Raw genomic sequence first — 22,615 nt, 5'->3', positions numbered from 1 at the left:
AAACAGAACGTCTGGTCATCCTACTGTAAAAAATGTATTTACATTTCACATCAGCTGAATTACTATTGTTCCTAAAAATCTGTTCTAAGACTCCAAAGGGGCTTATTTAATCATGAATTTGATGTAAACATTTTATATTTTTTTTCAATGTTGATATATATAATATATATGACCCTACAGTTTAACGCAAAATCGAAACCACATGTAAGGGCTGCTACCATCGGAACTCGAACATAGATCTCGTGTACAAAGAGTGAGAATGCTAATCATTCAGATAAATGCAGCTGTTTAATATTGCGTAAAAAGGAATTGGGGCCAAAACCCATAGGTACTCAATAAGGATGGATTATCAGCCACTTCTAATTTCCGACAACATTATGAGTTAGTTTAGAGTGTCATCCTATTTTTCCTAGGTGATACAACCATTGAGTCTCTTCCCGCCCCTTAAGCCTTGAAAGACTGACGCCCTAGTCAAAACATTTCAAGGGAAACAAGTTTTAGGTCAGACTGAGGAACAAAATAGCAATTAATTTTTTTAAAAAAGCTCAAAGTTCTGTCAACATAATAAATTTCGATATATGTAAGACAATATTACTGATCGTGAGGATCCCGTCTACTTTCTAGTATTGGTATAATATTCGTAAATTTTAATAAATTCGAGATATTCCTCATTTAGAAAAGCAGAGTTTCTAAACTCGCAGAGAACAAACTTCGAAGTATCAAGATTTATCTTGTTTGATACTAGTGGAATTTTAGTTTACTCTATTCATTTGGAGTTACTAAGTTTATCAACAAGATTCGAAATCCTGAGAGTTGTAGAGGCCTAAAAATATTGAATCTTGGACATATGTTTTCCAACATTTGCTTATTAGCTATCTACCGCTGTTGATCATCGTTTCTGAATTAATACAGAAAGTATTAAAATATGAACTGATTTTTCTATGATGTAACGGAAAGGATAGTGAGAAAAAAAATGTTTTTAAGAGTTTTATTAGTTTTGTTTTATCACATAGTTTTACTTTCACTTTTATTATTAGTAAAAATGTTCCAATTTTATTATCAGTTTAATCATATAATATTTGTTAATTGTAAAAATATAATGTTTAAAAGTTGACAATGTATACCAGAAATTTTAGAACATAATGGATTACGTTTGCAATTTCTCTGAGAACGTGCATGATATGAAAGTGATCTTTCATGTTACTGTACTATTTTTAGAATAAAAATATCCTCTGCAATAGTAATATCCAAAATTGCTTCGAAATTCAGAATTAATTGAACGCTAAATAATAGTTATTTATTTAAGATGTAAAGCAATTTTACGTTTATTATACAGATCACTTTCAATCCTTGAATGTAGAAAAAAAAACTATAGAAATTGCCCCCTCCCCCACCTTAGAGCGGAATTTTCGAAAACGCTTTGACACGTTTTCCCTTATTTCTAATCATGATGTAATATCTTAATTTCGTCCTAATAATTTGTTGAGTTCAAGAAATACTCTAATTTTGGCATAAATTTTAAGCTTCCTTCTTCCCCCTTGGTCAGGGATGTAATGGGGCGTATACGGGAGTATACGCCGTATACCCACCTAATATTTTTAAAGTGCAGCGTATACTCACCTTAAATTTACGAAAGTACTAGCGTACGGGACTAAGTATACACTATTATTTTTTAAAACGGTCAACGTATACCCACCAAAAATTTTAGGATTACATCACTGTTTAAAATGAAAGTGACATGATAAAAACTCAGTTCGACTTAGGAACTATGTTTAAAAATTAACGTCAGTTAGTTCAACTGTTCATATATGATGTGATCACAAACAAGATTACGTTCCTTTCTAATAGTGTAAATGTAAAGGAATTTTTCTATCGTCATTATCATCTAACTAAACAACGTACAAAAGGAACAATAAAAATATACGTGAGTTTTTGCAACAGTATCTTTATAAGCGAACATTTCAAAGTAATTATACACCTATAAATAATAACTTTATAACAACCCTAAAAACATTTTTGTCTTTTGATTAATAATGTACTTTCTTGATCCTATAATACTTACCAAAGTCTGCTGGATTATAATGTGTAGGACATGGTAAAGATACTGAATCCAAGAATGGAATCAAGTTGCTTGTTGTTCCTTGATAAACACATTGGCCCTCTGCTACAACATAGACATGGTCAAACATCTCAAATAATTTGGCACTAGGCGTATGGATGGAGCAAATAATATTTCTGCCCTCCTGAGCGAGTTTCTTCAGAATAGAGATAGTCTGAGAACTAGCTTGGTTATCCAAACCACTGAAAGTAAAATTAAGTATTTTAATGGCAAGAAACACTAATAGTTTGAAACTTTTATTAAATATCATAATACGAATATTCACAGTTAAAAGAAAGTACACTTTACACTTTCGCTTTGTACTTCATCAGATAGGGAGGAAAAAAAAAAGAAGAAATGAAATATTATAGAAAAGAGCGAAAGCTGAGGACGTGCTGCTACGATAACATGTATTTCGTAATATTGTTGTTAGTTTGAACGTGGAAAGACTGAGGTAGAAGAAAATAAAACGAACTAGGCTGATCGGTCGAAAGGATAAAGAAGGAAGAGAGAGAAAAGGGGCGAAGAGAAAAGTTAGTCAAATGCAAAACCTATATCTATTAATTAGTAAATAGTCTCTTATGCAAGGATAGTTATTCTTCGATTTGTACTTCTTGTTTATAAAGAAAAAGAAAAGAACCAATAACTTTTTAGCTTTTGAATTGATCAGAATTAATTATTGCATACTCATGTAAAGAGTGAAAAAGTGACTGGTTAGACCGGAACTCGAATCCGGGACCTCTAGCACACCGTGCCAATGCGTTAACCGCTACGTCACTTAGATGAATGCAACAGCATGGTATGCTGGAGGTCCCGAGTTCGAGTTCCGGTCCAGTCTGTCATTTTTTCATTCTTTGCATTAGAATTCGCACCTATAAAGAATTTGGTATGTAAAATAAAAAATCCTTCTTTTATTAGTATATATTATATACTCTTTTGAACTCACAAAACAGAGGAAAGTCATTTCATTCAAGTCGTCAGAATTAATGTCCCATATGGAATGCAGGTATTATTATTCTTGTTGAAAAAATAAAAATAAAAAGTTTCCCTAAATTTGTCAACCAACAATCGGCGCCACTGAAATTTTTAGGTGTCGTACATTATAACGTATTTCATTATATTAACATGAAAAGGCACAAGACGATAATATTTCGTATATTAATGAGTATATAAATCGACTTCTTTTGAAATAAGAAATCATTGTCCTATATCAAGGAAACTAATAATCAAGAAAAATTTAAAATGTTCCAAGCATATTGTTTAATATTCTCTTATAACCTATTTTCTTTCAAATAAAGTGCGAATAAAGAAGAAATAAGTGTAATTTTAGTAGAAAAAATATTCCACATATCTTTTTACTTAAAAGCCTCAGTTGTATTTCCAGTCGTTTCCGGATTAATACAGTTTAGAGGTTTTATAAACATCTAAAATCCCTATTAAATTCGTGAATACACCAAATTTCGAATTTGTTACTCAATAATTTAATTTTGTTATTTCGCAATTCATCCAGGAATGAGTTCTTTCCTTAATCATTGTGAAGATTTAATAAATATTTTCTATTCAGGAGCCCATTGCGATCAATGCACTTTTTGAAGCGTTGGCGTCATATTTTATTAATACATGTATTCCTTTATAAATATCACATATTCTTCTGGATGATGGGATCAAGAGATCTTTACACTGCATATCTTACAGATTTATGGACTCGTAAATCCATTATCCTGAAACTTCTGCTTCACGATTTCCACCGACAAAAATTAAAATATTTTGAAAAGCGTATATAGCTTTCAAAAAAAAACTCCTGATAATCACCACGTAATTGACCTCATATAATGTTTCTTTGGATTTGGGCTCTTAAGGCGTATTGACCATCACAAGTTTCGTCAAATTTCTGAGAATTACTAGTATAACACGAACAAAATACTAGTATAACACGAACAAAATATATTTTTTGGAAATTATCCATCATAAAATTATCACTACTGTTGAAGAAGCAATCAACACTGCTTTTCATTACTTTTATTTTTATTTATTTATTTTTCTCTTGGTACTGCCGAAAATTTACTACAAGTTTTGTTCAATTCTTGAGAAATTAATATTATTCCTGCTGCATAAATGACTATAACATTTGAATACTATCACTACATATTATATACATTTTTAGACTTCACTAATAAAGTAAAATCGATACTGAAAATTATTAGCAAATTGTTGAGAATTCTTGTTCTCACGCGTAAATATTGTTACTTCTGTTGCAAAAATTAATTAATAGGTGCATATAATATATGAACAATCAATCATTACCACCTTTCAAATGCTTCTTTTTGGATTTTGTTTATTTTATTTGCAGAGGGATCTAAGAGAAAAGTTTACAGAAAAAGCTATTTTTAACTTTTGAGAAAATCAGATCCTGTTTAGATTAAAATAAAAGATGCTTAAGTTTATTTCTAGATTTATCGAAGGCTTCTGATATAGTCAATTACGGCTTGTAGCTTAAAATCTTGAATTGTGCGACATAAGGGGTAAAGCATATTGTTGATTCATATTATATATCTTAAATCATAAGACAATTGTTGAGATTTGCAACCAAGAAACAGAATTTCAACCATCTTTATCACGAGAAGACGCGAGTGGAGAACTGTGGTAACTGGAGAAAATGAAACTTTGGACGTAACTAAGTAAACAAACAATAGGAGAAATGTCTAGATGGCTGAGAAACAATAATTTTATATTAAATGTCATAAGTTATATCCCGTTGACTTTTATCACAGTAGGAACATTTCAGTTACGCACGATCTCTGCTTTAATAACGAAAAGATAAACTACCAGAGATTTAGGATTAACAATTGACTGTAATCTCACTTCGGAAAAATATAAATAACCCTGTTTCTAAATTAAATCGTCTCTGCTATGCAATAAGTCCTATCACGGAATAAATTTTAGCAAAAGCTAAAGGCATATTATGCGACCTATCATGCAGTATGAAAATGTAGTATTATATTCTGGGCTAATAGTAGCAAGAGTAGGATTTTTATTATTATTATTATTATTATTATTATTATTATTATTATTATTATTATTATTATTATTATTATTATTATTATTATTATTATTATTATTATTATTATTATTATTATTATATTTTATTTTATTTTTTTTTTTTTTTTAAGAAAAAGTAGTCAAGATTTTATGCTAGAAAAGAGTAGAACTTTCTGTCGACAGGTGTTTAAATATTTTGCTATTTTACCGTTATAAATTTTATGTTTGTATCATGTATATCTGTACATGCACAAAGCTAAACTGTTAAGATTTCAATTAAATAAAGATATTCGAAATGCTTATAATAAGCGTAGAAGAGATTACTTTCACACTAATCAACATACAAGCAAAATTTATCAAAAAAGGGTAACACATGTAAGATATTACACAAAATATTACTCGCTGGAATAAAAAACGAGAAAGGTATAATTATTTCAAGAAACTGTTGAAAAGGTATCTTCTAAAGGATTGTTTTTATAATTTTGACTATAGGAATATGATGCATTAAGACAATTATGCATATTATGCACTAAGACAAGACCGGAATATTATGCCGGTAAATTAGTAAATCCAATAGCATGTATATGATCTAATGACGCAATAAATTGATTTGAATTGAATTCCTGAGAATTCTTGTTCTGACGCATAAATACTATTATTCTTGTTGCCAAAATCAATTAAAAACGCGTATAACATTTGAACAATGAACGCTGACTTAGTACCAACATATCATACATATTTTTTAGTCATTGAATTTCTGATAATATTTGTTCTGACGTACAAATACTATATTCCTGTTGCAAAAATCAATAAGTCTTATGATTACTTATGGACACTATACAATAAATATTTACAAAAGTATGCCACTAAATACGATAAGGACGATTTTCGTGGCATATAATTCTGTAAATATACTTTCTATAAGTGGCTAATATTCAATTTTTAAGAATAGATGTTCATAAACGAAGATTTGTTGGAATCTACAAGCTACACAAAAATTTATCAAGTTTTCAGCTGATTCTGAGTTCTGGTGTTTCAAGAATACCTTCCATGAGATTAATAAATAAGAAAAGAAATAGCAGGAAGAGAGGAGTTACTTAGAAAGGACCCAGAGAGAGTCAAAGCAATATATTAAGCAGTAATCTTCCTAGATACAAGGTTAGTGCTTATTTTCTAATAATTAAGTGCCAATAATATTTGGACAATCACTTGTACCATCTGTCTTTACATTTTTCTTTTTTACTCTAGCAACTAAGGATAAACTATATCGCAAGTTTAATTGAATTTCCTAAAAATCCTTGTTCTAATGTGCAAACACTATTATTCTTGTTTCAAAGATCAATTAATAAGTGGGTATAAGATTTGAACAATAAATTAGCATATTTTCGTTAGTTGACTAACTGAAATCCATACTGAAGATTTTATTGAATTCTTGTTCTGACGTGTAAATACTAGCTATTTCTGTTCCTAATAATAATAATAATAATAATATTTGGTCTAGAAATTAATTCGTGCGGTTTTACAAAAGATGGCGTAACTAGCTTATTGTTTCATAGTTTCGTTGATCCAAACATGCGTTGAAAACTACTGTCATTGAGCATCTTGTTTAGTATATGTCAGTTGCTTGAAGCGGAAACAACAACATTTTTTCTTCAACTGAAAATGGCGCATTTTGTGCCTGATAAAGTGTTTCTGCGGGGAGTTATTCTTCATTGCTTTAACATGAAGAAAAGTGCTACCGCAAGTCATCATATTTTAGTGGAAGTGTTTGGTGACCATGCTCTAGCTGAGCGAACGTGTCAGAAGTGGTTTGCACGGTTTAAAGGTGGTGATTTCAGCTTGGAAGACCAAAAGCAATTTGGACAGCCAAAAGAATTTGAAGATGAAGAATTAAGAGCATTGCTTGATCAGGATTCGTGTCAAACGCAGGACGAACTTGCAGAAGCATTTGGAGTTGAGCAAACAACAGTTTCCAAACGTCTCAAAGCCATAGGAATGATTCAAAAGATGTCTTATTGGGTTTCACATGAATTGAAAAGAAAGACGTTGAAAGAAGAAAAACCGTTTGCGAATTGCTGCTTCAAAGACAGAAAAGGAAGGGATTTTTGCATCGAATTGTAACTGGTGATGAGAAGTGGATTCATTACGAGAATCCTAAACGAAAAAAGGCCTGGGTGAAGCAAGGTGAACCAGGTCCTTCACAACCGAAACGAGATATTCATTGTGCAAAGGTTATGCTGTATATATGGTGGGATTTGAAACGTGTGGTGTACTATGAACTTCTGAAACTTGGTGAAACTATTAATGGACACCGCTATCGACAACAATTAATGCGTTTGAAGCAAGCTCTGGCCTGAAAACGACCAGAATTTAATAACAGGCATAATAAACTTATTTATCAAGATGATAACGCTCGACCACATGTCGCAAAACCGGTCAAAACCTATTTGGAAAATGTCGGATGGAAAGTGTTACTCCACCCGCGATATTCACCAGACACTGCTCCGTCTGACTACTACTTGATCGATTGCATGAATAACGATTTGATTGGACAGCGGTTCACTTCTCCAGAAAATATCGAAAAATGGATCTTTGATTAAATTGCGTCAAAAGATGAGGAATTCTTTTGACACGGAATCCGTAAATTGCCTGAAAGATGGGAGAAAGTAGTGGCTAGCGATGGACAATATTTTTGTTAACGTATTCATTTACTTTGTTTTTGAAATAAAGCTTCAATTTTTATTAAAAACCGCACGAATTAATTCCTAGACCAAATAATAATAATAATAATAATAATAATAATAATAATAATAATAATAATAATAATAATAATAATAATAATAATAATAATAATAATAATAATAATAAAAGTGCATAAAATTTGAACAAGGAAGTAGTGTTAACATATACACTTCTTTTTTAAAACTTACATGATTTTAAAGGGTAACTGAAATTGATTTTGCTATCAGTTTTCTTAGTTCTGACATACGAACAAAGTTTCTAACTTTATTATCTGAAAATTTATACCCACTCAAGCATTGGACTACAAATTCTGATAGAATCCATATTGATAATGTCATTTTTTCGGAACTCACAACACAAATAGAGATTTCTTGCGAGAAGTACAGCATGAGATATTACATATTCCAGCAATTTTTGTCATCTTATTTTAAATACTTTGTATACATAATCGCATTGGAAGTATAATTTAAAATGCGCATAGAATAAAATACTTATAACAATTCGCTTTGGATAATGGTACCATAAAAAGATTTTGAGAAATTGAAAATGATAAAAAGAAAAGAAAGAAGAAAAAGAAACCAGAATTCTATTAAAGATATTCCAAGATTCTAATTTATTTTGTAAGGGTACTGTAAGCCTTAAAATGTTGCGAATACTTATTATAAATACCTTGCATATTAGGAATATCGAATATTCTTAAAGAGGGGTAACATACGAATATACGAGGAATATGTATAACTTGCATTTCCATGTGATTGTGAATCCTCTTCTTAATCTAAGTGAATATTTAGCATAAAAGTTTCAAAAAAAAATTAACGTCCGGAGTTTAACGTCCCGTTCAGCAGCAAGGCTATATGAGACGTGGATATACTGATTAACATGAAATCCGAACCACATGAGCAGTAGCGTACGGAGGAATTTATTTCGGTGGGGTCTGAACTCAATATGAGGGTATTTTATATTAAAATTCCTAAAATTGCCCCTAAAATTAAGCTAAATTTACACTAAAGTCGAAATTTCGGGGAGGGGTTCGGACCCCCAGGACCCACCCTCTACATACGTTCCTGCACATGAGCTCCCACCCGGGATCGAACCCGTCTCTCACGCCAAAGGCGCGTACGGCAACCACTTAGCCACAAATGAGCTCTGCCTACCTCAGATTAAGCATAAGGTATCATGTATAGTACCGGAGGGGGTTGCAGCGGCTCAGTTATAGAGTGTTCATCTCTGATGCGTGAAGTCTCTGATTCGATCCCACCCCGCTCCACGTGGGCTTTGTGATGGACAAATATCATGTGCGTGGGTTTTCCCTCAATTCTCTTGTTTCCTCCTAGTTTCTTCATTTCACCATTTCATTCACTCTCATTGCCACCTCTCTTTTAGCGTATACGATATAATTGTGGGATGCAAAACGAAGAGATTCCATTTCATTTTCATACTGTATCAGAACTAATGACTCGTTCAAGCCACTCATTTGAAAGTGGGACAAAGTTCTACCCCCGTCCTCCTCCCGTAGATAACTCTTCACATTTGGCTCACCTTACTTTACGAGAAGGAAAGAAAATGCCAGCGTAAGATTTACTTGTAATCCCAGAATATATTTAACTTAAAACATTTTATTCCATGAAGAACGAAACTCAGTGTCGCTAACGCAAAATTAGGAGAACTGCGGTGGTAACAGTAGAACATTCCCAAGCTAGTACCTCTTTGTTTCATTCCATAGTTCGAAAAATTAATGAAAACTTTAAAGGATTAAATAAAAATTAAGACTATGAAAAAAATGATTGATTAAATTAAAAAATAGTTAGAAAAAAGTAATTAAAATTAAAAATAACTTTGAAGATAGTTGATTAAAATTAAAATTAAAAATTGCAACTTTCACTACAATGCAATAAATATTGCCGTAAATCATGAAAGTTAATGTGAAATTAATGGATAAAGTCAAAAGTATGGGAAAATTAATCTATTATTATAGGAAGTCACTGTTTTAAAACAAAAATGATAAATAATAAAATTAAAATATCATTACTGTCAGAAAAAATATAAATGAAAATTAAGTGTCTTTTTAACTTAGCTTTTTATATATCATATTTCTATATTTCTACAAGAAACGTTAAACTACATATGCATATGCCACTTCTGCAATTGTTGCTGTGCAATCGCTTTTGAAGTATTTTGATATAATTTGCTATTCAGCCATAAAACAATACCTAAATTTCAACTTCTATGATAGTGAATTGAATCTTATATTGTGAATACACATTGTAATTTGCAGGTCAATATAACAGTCATGTATGAAAAACTGCAAAATCATCTAATACCAAAATTATCCATTAGATATTATGTCCTTGAAAACTAATAACAACGCCTTTGGTGGCATTGTCCTAAAATAAGACCATAGTCTGTTATTTAAGTTACCCTGTCAAACCACTAAAAAGTGAACCTAAATGCACACCCTACAGTATATATCCAGTGCTTGTTGTCACAATTAAAAATAATAGCCACAAATCATTGCACATACTTGAAGCCAAATACAGAAGAAAACAGAAAAAATAACAATGCTATACGTGGGATCATTAGACAGTTTCATCTTTCTCGTTGCAAGACAAGTGATCATTAATGTTCAAATTGCTCTCGGTCATGTACAGTTCTTTTAAGGTAGGTAACAAAATATATATTAACCATAGACTATAATTAATGATCCTGGAGCTTGCAGAAGAAAAGAAGAACTAAGGCAGTAGACAACTGATAGAATCTGTATGTTACGACAGAGGTATCAAATGGTTATGTGAGCTTGCAATTTTCAACAACACAACCAACTTGAAAAAAAAATACTTACGCTTTTAACACTAATGCACATCACAAATGGAAAACTTTACTAATAAAAAGTTCTTTACTATCATTATAGAATTCTCAGCATAGCTGTGCTTCTGAAGTCAATGTTGCTAACAACTTAAGATACTAAATGCACTTGGAAACGATAAAAATATTGTTATACAGTAAATGGAAGTTATTTTCATTTGTTGCTTTCACGATAACTATTGTTGTTAATTTGTTCAATGATTGATTCGTGTCAGTTATTACCATTTTAATTGTACTTGTTAATTTGTTCGATAAATGAATTAGAGTTTAAAACGTACCTTAACACCTTGGCAATATGAGTCATGATCCGAACTCCATGAGTCATGATCCGAACTCGGCTTAAAATAGGATCCGAACTCCATGTGCTTTAATCTGGAATCGAACACGGATCTGCTGCGCTCAAGTATCATATGATAGCAATATAGCCAAAGCAAGTTTACTAATTCCTGGTGACTTCATACAGTTCTGTTCATGTTACACATAATTGTCTTGCTTTATTTTACTTTCCCTTGTGTCTCTTATTTCTTGTTCTTATCGTGTTCAACGTAGAATGATAAATTAGTACGTAGATTATTGTTACCACTGTGTACATCTATAGTCAGTACTCAAATGCAAAAAGGGCCGTCCGCGCTTTTCTAGCCGCCGGTAATAGTCCGGTAATCTCAGGAATTCGGATCGTAAGGCGCAACATCGTGGCTTTCAATCCCACTCAAGAGTATTCATGTTTTTAATTGTTCTGGAAACTTCTATGTTTGTGTGTCTGACGCAGTGGATTAAGTAGAATATTGAACGGACTAATTAGTCGATCATAGAGCTCAGATGAAGTGATTCTTTTAAAAAACAATAAAGAGGCTAGCGCCCACATCTTTGATTCATGAGATCTTAGGTTCGATTCTTGGTGAAAGAGGCTTTAAATTTGAATGCATTGCGGCGGATCTTAAATTGTACGTTCCGGTTAATATAGTCTTAAATGAACGCTAAATTCCAACGAATCAAGACTACAAGAGAAGTCTTTCATAATAATAATAATAATAATAATAATAATAATAATAATAATAATAATAATAATAATAATAATAATAATAATAATAATAATAATAATCTTTATTTCAGTGCCGCGAAAAGCTTTTCGGCAAAATACAGCACAGTATCAGAACATTACATTGAAATGGAATAATAATACTAATGATAATAATAGTAATAATAATAATAATAAATAAGAAAACAGTAAAAAGATGAGCACTAATATAAAACACAATGTCGATAAAAGTCAGTTAAGCAGAAATAATTAATTGTCAACGCTGTAAAAATTACCAAGCTCTCTCTCTATCTAAAACAATAAAAAGCTAAGAACAGCAGTCATGAAATTACATTTTAGCTTAATGTTTCAAAACGTCATTACTTAAAAACTATCAGTCAGATCTCACAAAACATTCACTTGTTTAATACAGTATGTCCAAAGTCTGCTTAAAGAATAAGTCAATCTTTTAAAATTTCACATTTCCAATTCAGAGGAACTAAAATCGTGCTATTTCTTATGTTATGATTGTATAACGACTCACCAAGGGTAGTCGTCAACCTGGTTCGATCGATGATATATGAATCTCGAGTGGTAGTAATAGTTTGCATGTAAAAATATCTTTAATAATTATACATATTATTATTATTCTCACCTTTTCTATCAAAATTATAAAGTCGATGAACGGTATCAAATGGTTTATTAGTTGATACACTTTTATGTATTTTCATTCAAATTGTCATGCACACATACAAGATGATTAGGTATCCATAAACAACTACATAGCAACTAACTACATAACACTATCCCATAATATATCTTTTTTACATATATTAAAAACATTCTTCTTTTGTTATTATTAAATTAACATTCTATTAAGTATATTGCTTATGTATGAGCACTTTCTGCCCAAGGTGCAGGTAATTATTAATCTATCCAAAGTATTTCGTTATAATTGGGTACTTTAAGACTTATGTTTTGTAAATAGTATTCACTGATATAAACATTATCTAGTATATTTTGCATGCTTACTCTGTCAAAATTTTTCTTCTATTCATAAGACTCTCCAAACCCCAATAATCATTCCAATATTCATAGCTATGTGAATAGTAGCTCATTTTCATCTTAGAACATAGCAGTCGAATAAAACATTTTTGCACAGATTCTGTCTTGTTTGTCAAAGTTTTAAATTACCGAACCAAATTCTAATTTTGGTCTTACAAGTAACTTATATAAATATACAAATGTTTTATCTTTTTGAAATACAAGCCACTGTTTAAAAATAAAACCTATTATCCTTCTGGCATCTTGTACAATAAAATGTATGTAGTAAGAAAACTTTAACTGATCGTCAAATGTAATACCTAAATCTTTAATAATACTTACTTTCTCTATTTGTACACCATTGGCCTCATATTTACTGACATAATAATGAGTTTTATTGGTGTATGTTGAATGGTTGAATAATAATAATAATAATAATAATAATAATAATAATAATAATAATAATAATAATAAGTGATTGTTAATCTATGATTTGTGAATTCTCGTTCAAATGACAAGATTTCCTTTACTGAAGCATTAAAATCTTTATTTAAAAATAATAATCGATTTCTTCCACCGAGTAAGAATTTATTTCATATTATTTTTCCTTTTAATTTTCAGTTTACAATTTTTTATTGCGGTAACAGTTTCCAATGGCTCACCTACTAACGTCAGAAAGATGATGGATATGCAGCCACATAGCATAAATGTTAAGAATTCCTAAGTTTTCAAAAGGTTGCGGACTAAGTAATACAGAATTTTGAGACTCTATCTTAATACTTTAGAATAAAAATCTTATCCTTTTCCGTGGTAAAAGAAATTAATAAAAATTGCTACCATGAATTATGGGAGTCTTGTATCTGGAAGCTAATCAATATTAATATTTTACTACTATGATTTAGGAAATGTAATTTTTGCATAATTACAGCAACAAATATTAGTATAAACGCAATTCTAAAACAATTACTAAAACTTAAGTTGTGCAGCGGAGAACTATTAAGTACAAAACTATTCGGATTGGTTACAACAGTCATTTTCCTAAGATTTGTATTTTGTACACTCCAAAATGATGACTGTAAGTCTGCTGTTTGGAAGATAATGTTTTATAGTATATAGATTTGAGATAGAAGTGTATATTAGTAATTTTAAAGAAACTGTATCACTTAAAAGCAGCACCTTATTCCCGTTACACACGTTAATAAAAGAGAGTATGTCAAAGTGTTTTGATGAGGTGAAGATAGACTTCCTACTGAGAAACTCTTAAAAATTACATGTTTAACATTTTTTAGTAGAAACAAAACACTACAGATACAATTATTTCATAATTTACCTAAATTTGTCTAGAGTTTTTGCATGACCCTCTTCTTATTTTATTTATTTTTTTTTCGTCTTGTATAATTTTGAAGGAAACGGAGAGAAAAATGCCAAACTCTGTCCAGTGTACATCTATAGAAAATGCAGCATTAAGTTTAACTTTCCACAGTAATACTGTACAGTTTAGAAGTTAAAACCATTTTTGATAAAGTAGAAGAGTGCAAACTGATAATATTCAATTTAAAACCTGAAATCAATAACAAATCATTGGCACTCCCAAGTTTATGAATGTTATTTATTATTCGTAGAAAAGAAAACATTGTCATATGATTAATGAATTCATTCTGTAAGTTATTAAAGAAACTTAAACAGATAGGATTCTCTTTTGAACGTGACTGTTCTATATGATATTACACTTACGTTGTTGGTTCATCCAAAAAGATGACTGGAGGATTATTCACCAATTCCAGGGCAATGGATAATCTTTTCCTCTCGCCTCCAGAAAGACGATCTGTTTTGGTATTACAGCAGTTCTTCAAACGGAGAATTTCCATTGTTTCGTGGACCTGTCAAAATACAATTAAACTTATTTCAAATGTGAAAATATTCGGTTATTCAAAGAACAATATGAAAATATGAGTAGATTTCACATATTACCTTTTTTGGCCAGTTTCTCTTTTGTCTGTAAATGAAACGGGAATTCAAGTTTGGCTTACTTCCATTTCACCTGCCGTTTTGATAAAAAGCATGGTCCATAATAATGATATATCTACCCATGGACGTCCGCAAGAGGAGGGAGAAATGACTCCTTCTTGAAATTCAACTGAATCAATTATTTGAATCAAGTTTCCAGGCACGAACAATAGTTTCTAAATCTGATTCTCCAATATTTTCTTAGCTTCTCTATCTTTCCTACTTGTGCAGTAAAAATACCTAGTATGATACTAGGTGTTCACCAAAACAAAGAAAAAGCATTTGTCTTTTTATTGAAAATTTTGAGGTGAATGGCAGGATGGTATCATACGAATTAGCTCCCTGGTGATTACTCTTCACGTCCTTTCTCTTCCCCTTCCCGAGCTGAGCCTTAGATGCATTAAATTTTTAAAAAGTCAAAGAACTACAAATTTTGCCGCCTCATGGAAAAATTCTTGCGGACACCCATGTACGAAATATTTTTAAAGCATCCATCGTATACGCTGTATTCGCAGACGGCCCACGAGTCATCTGACCTTGAGCAGCTACAAGTTTTTTTGAGCCATTTTAATTGTGAACATGGCGTGGATGGTGAACATCGGACTTTTATGTTGGAGGGATGTTTCAAGAACAGTAGTTGTGTAATTGTTGCACAGCGGAAATTTCGCCATCATTTCGGCATTGGTCGCTTCGGAAAAGTTCCGAAGAAGAGAATTATTGTCATGGGTATGCAATTTCCAACGGATCAAAATGTTAATGTCCAGATAAACTTCACGGTGTTATCTAAGTTCGAATCAAAACTTATTTTACGAAGGTGTTTTAAGATAAATTTATTATTATTATTATTATTATTATTATTATTATTATTATTATTATTATTATTATTATTATTATTTGTAATCATTCTGCCTAATAGTATTTGTCAGCACCCTGACTTTTTCAAGTTAAACGTATTACCACCCTATTCATTTTAGTCTGGCACCATCACTGAAGAAAGGGCAATTCGTGATGTTACTTTATTTCATAAGTAACTGAAGTGAACGTTAGTGATGGTAACAGGGGATACATAAGAGGGAAGCAATCTTTGTGAACGACTACTAGCATCAAACAGTGGACAAATTCGACATCTTTTGAAACTCGTAAAGTCCAAAGTAACTATTTTCGAACTCTCCTAGAACCCGTCTTCCGCAGAGTGCGAAATCCTAGGAGATTGGGCCAGTTTCCCCATTTAATATTTTGGGAATAAAATTTCCCTCACTAATAAGTTCTTGGAGAATGAATAAAGTAAACTATTGTCAGAAGATAGCAAATTAATTATGTAACCAATACGTATTTCATATAGCTATAATTAACTAGTAGTATGGGAAGACAGAAAACAACTAGAGTTAATTACGATCTGGCAACTTCGTCAACAAAATAAAAGCGAAAGGCGAAGTAGTTATGTTTCGTATCAACTGATGGTGAAGTGTTTTTAACGATCTTGATTCACTACCTGTCCCCCTCCCCCTTCCCTCATCACCACCACTGACTTCGATTGTGATCATTTCGCATCCTGATCTTACCTACATTACTATTCCACCTTCTGGTCACACTCTGCCTATCATGTAAAAATGTTTTGTTTTGCACACATTAGTGTTGCAGACAGTTGTCAAGCAAGGGCTTCAAGAGGGTAACTGTCCTCCCTGAGTTTGAAATATATATATAGACCCTATATATATATATCATATATTAATAAATAGTACAATAATATACTAATTAAAATTGTGAAATTCTACCAGAGAGCCTTGCTCTCTTCCTCCAAGGAAAATCTGAAGTAACGCTGAAACTGCCAGGCTTAAAAAAAATTAATTCCATGTAAGAATGATTATATAAGGCGAAAATCTTGAGCAACTGCATTTAAGTGTATGTTGTTAGGGTAGATAGAGTTGTTCCAATAAAAACTTTGTATGGTCAATATTCATCATGACGCTCTCGTTTTTGGTGTGAGCGTTCTCGGGTTTGATTCCCGATGGGGACACTTGGTTGAAAATATGTAACAGCTTTTTGAAGTCATCTATCCTGAGTGAGGCTTTCCCTGAGTTTTCATCATTCAGGCCAGCCAAATGCCGGAATGATATCTAACATACAAATTCCTGACTGCTTTCTTCCTTCCCCATTCCCGGATAATGTGCTGGTCGAGGGACTTTATCCCTAATACGTGAGGGGCTCAAGGCTATAGATTTCGGTAATGCCCACAAATATGTATAAATAAATAAATAGTTGTTTATCATTTACAGTGATTATATATTTATTGCCTAACAAGAGTTTAGCATAACAAGTGTTTATAATCAGATGATAGAATGCTAATAGAACTGACATGATAGAAATTCATGTTCAGAAGAACTTAAAAATGATCTGTCAATTTTTGCACCAAACACTTTTTGAAAATAAAATTCTTCTTGATTCAGTGAGGAGCCTCAACAAACGTGAATAATAGATTGCTGTGAAGTTCGGCGACTCTTTCAGCATCAAGGTTATATGAGACGGAGATTTACAGCTTAAAGTTCTTCGCTAAACTCGCCCCCACCTTTTTGAATTTTAGCGAATAACTTAAGGACAGTGGAAACAAACACACACACACACACACACACACACACACATATATATATATATATATATATATATATATATATATATATATATATATATATATATATATATATATATATATATATATATATATTCTTAAAAAATGAGCCAGATAGTATTTGCAAAATAAGTTCCTATTGCATGAACCAATAAATTTTCAAGACCTTCCGCATAACGTGTAAATTTGGATATCCAATAATAATAAGAAACAAAATTTAAAACCAGCATTCAGAAACTTTAAACAAAACTTTTCGAAAACTTTGACAAATCTTAAAGTTGAATTTGACTGATAATTGTTTTTAAAATTTAAATTAGTGCATGAATTTTTTAAAATAAAATTTTGATTATACATTTTCAAAAACTTTTATTGAGTGTAACATTTTCAAATCTGGAACAATTAAACAAAGATATTCAAACAAAAATTTGTAATAGTGACCAATCATATTTTAAACAAAAAATTTCAAAAACTTTTGAAAATGTTCAGCCAATCATTGTTTTCCACTAATGATCTTAAACTATGAGCTGTTACAAAACTTCAAAGTGTGAAAATGTTACTGTTATATATTAGTCGGTTTTCATAGTTGTATATTTGCTACATATCTAGTTTTAAGCACTATTTTTTCACCATAACTTAGACTGAGTCGTAGCTACAATTGTAGGGTTCAAATATTTTCCAACTAAAATTTTAAATCAGTGACTGAAATCTTCTTAGCAAAAAATTGATACCTTTCATAAAAATTTAAACAATTATTTGAAAGTGATTTGTCAATCAGATTCCATCAAAAATAATTTTCCACCAAATATCTGAGACTGTTATTTAAGTACAACACTAATTAAAAATTTTCAAATTAAAATTTAAAAAATCAAACAGTAATTGAAAAAAAACATTTCAAACTAATAACTAAACAGTGCATTTCAAAAACTTTTGGAAATTTTTTAAACAAAAGTTTGAAATTGATCAACCAATTAGATTACACAAAGAATAACTTTCCAGCAATTACCTTGGATTAAGAGTTGCAACTAAAGTTTGAAGTGTGAAATTACTTTTCATATCAATCTGTCTTAATTATCTATCAGGTTCCAAGTCTTAAATTTTTACACCATTGACTTAGACTATGAGTTGTCCCTAAGTTTCAAAGTTTTAAGATGACATATTAGGTCAAAGTCCTAAAATACGAATTTAGACAACTTTTATCCATGAGAGAACACAAGTTAGAATATTCAAATTTACAAGAAGTATACATTCGACTTTTAGGGAATATTTTAAATTTTTATTTTTTGACATTTTCAAAATGTGCTCCAAATGTACTACTCTCAAAATTTAAGAAGAGTGTCCCAATGTACTCATATCTAATGAAAGACAATGGGACTTCATAGTTATCCATATGATCATATGTGAATATTAGTGAATATTAAGCACAATATTCAAAATTTGCTCCTTATGCTAATTAATTTCCCACCAAACATAAAGTGTTACTTTTAACAATACATAACTGACATTTTTCACCTATAAAAGGAGAAAATGAAGACCAATAAAATCTACAGAAATATATATTCAAGTCCTCGAGAACGTTTATCAATATAATATACATATTTTTGACAACTCTAAAATTTAAGAGGTGGGCCAATGTACCCCTCCCAAATTTTGAAAGGAAGACATCAATATATCCATATACTATAATGAAGAGTTGATCTCTGTACTCATCTATAAAAGCATATAACACGCTAAAGCTTCATCAGAGAGGATACAATAGGTCAATACCTCCAAATTTTGAATTTTTGACAATTTTTAATCATAAAAGAAAAGAAGCAGTACCAACCAAATTTAGAAAAATATATATTCGATACCTAGAGAAAATTTACAAATTTTTACCGTTTGACAATGTCCAAATGAAAGGTGTGAGTTAATGTACTTCTCCCGAAATTTAAAAGAAGAGCACTATGATACTTGTGTCTTATTTAAGAGGATGAATCCCTAAATTCATTCACATGATCATATGTTGTAATAAAGGATCATAAAAGAGTATACGTTAGGTCAATAATTTACCATGTGGTACTCGTACAGTGTATTACTTACGATTATATTTTTGGCAAATTTTTTACCCGTAGAAAAGGATTAGCAGAGCAAACTAAATATATAGTTGTTTGTATTTCTATCCTTGAAAACATGTATCAAGTTTTGCTTTTTCACAATTCTCAAATTTAACCCTTTAACGCGCCATTTTTTCCAATCAAACTGGTTATTTTTTTAATTTGGAGTGTTTTTTGTGCAAGAAAAAAGGTTTTTTTTTTAAACAATTAATGCAAATAATATGTGGTCTATGGGATATTTTATGGTGTTTGCATATAGGGTCTCTCCAAGGTTGCGCGTTGACATCTACAAAGTCCACAAGAAACAGATAGAACCATTAAAACGCGATTAATGTCAGCGTACTTGCAGTTTTGCACTCATTACACTTCTGTCTAACATAGAAAAAATCAACAGTTCAAAACGTGTCCACCTAAACGAGCAAAGAAAGCTCAAAGATGACAAGATAACAACTCCGAATACAGCAAATAATACAGAGACCAACGCTGGCTTAGTATGACATCTAGCAGGAAATTCAGAACTTCATTAGTGAAAGGGCATCTTAGCTGATACGCAAAGTTGCTTTTCTATGTCCGAACTAAAAACTACATGGTGCAATACAATGTCAAAGTTAACTTTGTATATATGCAAAGCTGCGTGCTAAAGGGTTAAGGGCGAGAAAATGTACCCTTTTCAAAATTTAAGAGGGGTGCGTTAATGTACCCATATTTTATGAAAGAGAATGGATCCCTACGACCATATAACGTGACAAAGCCTCATCAAATAGCATAAATTAGGTGAAAAGCTTCAAATTTTGAATATTCGACAATTTTTTACCCAGAAAAAGAAAATATTTGATTTTGATTTTAGCGTCTCTTTCAGCAGCGAGACTATATGAGACGTAAACCTACAGCTTAACGCGGAATCCGAACTGCATGGCTCCCGCCGGAAATCGAACCCAAGTCTCCCACGCCAAAGGTGCATGTACTAACCGGTAAGCCACAAGATAATTCAAATGGGAACGAGATGAACCAACCAAACTTATATACGCACTACGCTCCTATACAGTCATACCAAATTCTGTTTCGGCAATTTTCAATATTTAAGGAGGGTGATCCTATGTATTTCTCTGAACTTTTAGATTTGGGCCAAGGTACCTCTGGCAACTTTAAAAGGGTGGACCTGCATACCCCTAGGTTATTGACTCTGGGCCTGGGACCATGGATCCTGAGTCAAGGATTCAGAGGCACAGAAGTTTCCTCAAGTCAAGCCCATGCTCCTCATCATCAAAAAATAATATCTTCAAATTAATTAGATGAAAAAATGTGACAAAACAAAAATTATCTCTGAAACATTGGCTAATTTTCTGTACTCAGGGAGCCATGACCTAAAAGACACACCCGCAACCCTGTAATTTTCCAGACATGTGTCACGATAGGGCTGTGTGATACTTTGATCGATATTTTCAAATATGAAAATATTGATATCGAAAGTGTTATTGACTGATATTTCAATAGTTTTGGATATTCTTCGATACTGAGGTACTTTGACATCCAATATTGCAATATTTTCCATATCTCAATATTTCTGTATATTTCAAGGTTTTATATTTCATTATTTTTCCATTCTTCAATATTTTTTTACATTTCAACATTTTCTAGTTTTATAGATATTTCTACCAGATTCAACATCTTTTCTATATTTTAACATTTTCTGTATTTCAAAATTTATCCATATCTCAATACTCTTCTATAAGATTTCTCTATATTCAACATCGTTTCAATTTTCTATATTTCAATACTTTTTTCATATTTCAAGATTTTTTTATATTTGGATATTTTCTATTTTTCAAGATTTTTGTATATTTGGACATTATTATTTTACTATTTCTAATATTTTTCTATACTTCAAAGCCACAGGATCTCTGTCCAATTTCCAGTAAGAAAGCCTTGAAAGATTTAAACGCATTGCAGTGTTTCGGGTCCACGTCCTTAACTTGTGGGTCCGTGTCCCATACAGCATATATTGATGCAGAAAAGGGACTGTAAACTTCAATAAATAAACAAATCAACAATATTTCACTATTTTTTCTACATTTCCATATTTTTCAATATTTCAGTATTTTGAAGAGTTTTTCTACATTTCAAGATATTCGTATATCTCAAGATTATTTACATATTTCAATTTTTTTATATATTTCAAGATTTCTTCCATATTTCAATATCTTTCTGCATTTAAATATTTTTCTGTTTTTCCAGATTTTCCTGATTTCAATAATTTTCCTATTTTCTAAAATTTCTTCACATTATATTCTCGTATATTTCAGTGTTTTTCTTTTCCATACAGGTGTTTCAAAATTTACGTTTATTTAAATATCTTTTATTTATTTTTCAAGATTTTTCTACATTTCAACATATTCTGTATTTCAATATTCCTATATTTTTGATATTTTGATGTGTGACTCTTTTACGTTTATCGAAATCATATATTTCAATCCGATACTCCAATATTTCTCGATATTTGGAAATTCTTTGATATTGATATATTTCGATTTTGCTCTATTGTGATATGCGATTTTCCTTTTTTTCGATACTTTGATAGTCAACATATCTATCAAATTTTGATATTTTATTGATATTGATTTTTTTTTATATCCAGATTCAAACTCCGCACAGCCCTAATTGCAAGTAGATTTTGGATGGTGGGTTTAAAATTAAATTAACTAACCAACTGAAATTTAGTTTGTTTTTCAATAACTCCTTTCATAGTGCAGCACTGATTAAATACGTTGTTCTTGTATAAAGTTTGAATACAAATTTTCAGATGCTGATATGTTTAAATGTATAAGTTTTCACGTTCTACCTCTAAAACTTGAATAACGACTTTACATATGATTCGCATGTATCTTGTGGGAATCCCTGCTTCATTTTCTAGAAAATTACACAAAGTAATCCTAATTATATTGTTCTTTCGTTACTGCAATATAATCAAGCTTAAAAAAAAAGAAGTGAAGAAACGGAAACAAAGGAGGTGAGCACTTATACGAAATAAAAAAAACTTGGCTGCAAATTACAGCCTTTTGTTCATGTAGAGTAATAAAAAATATAAT

General features: G+C 31.1%; 1 protein-coding gene across 1 annotated transcript in view; it reads right to left on the bottom strand.

Annotated features, from left to right (window-relative positions):
* Positions 1-22,615, bottom strand: part of LOC145690402 (ATP-binding cassette sub-family G member 1-like) — a 271,412-nt gene that overhangs the window by 36,359 nt on the left and 212,438 nt on the right. The window contains exons 4-5 of the mRNA XM_081765244.1: positions 14,538-14,683; positions 2,063-2,301 (exon numbers count right to left, since the gene is read on the bottom strand). Coding sequence (XP_081621370.1) covers positions 2,063-2,301; positions 14,538-14,683 — 385 coding nt within the window. The remainder of the gene's footprint in view (positions 1-2,062; positions 2,302-14,537; positions 14,684-22,615) is intronic.

Source organism: Thermobia domestica, chromosome 7, assembly GCF_964235325.1.
Source record: "Thermobia domestica chromosome 7, izTheDome1.hap1.1, whole genome shotgun sequence".
NCBI classification, from domain to species: Eukaryota; Metazoa; Arthropoda; class Insecta; order Zygentoma; family Lepismatidae; genus Thermobia; species Thermobia domestica.
Note: the sequence above shows the minus strand (reverse complement) of the source record. Positions and strands in the feature narration are given on the sequence as shown.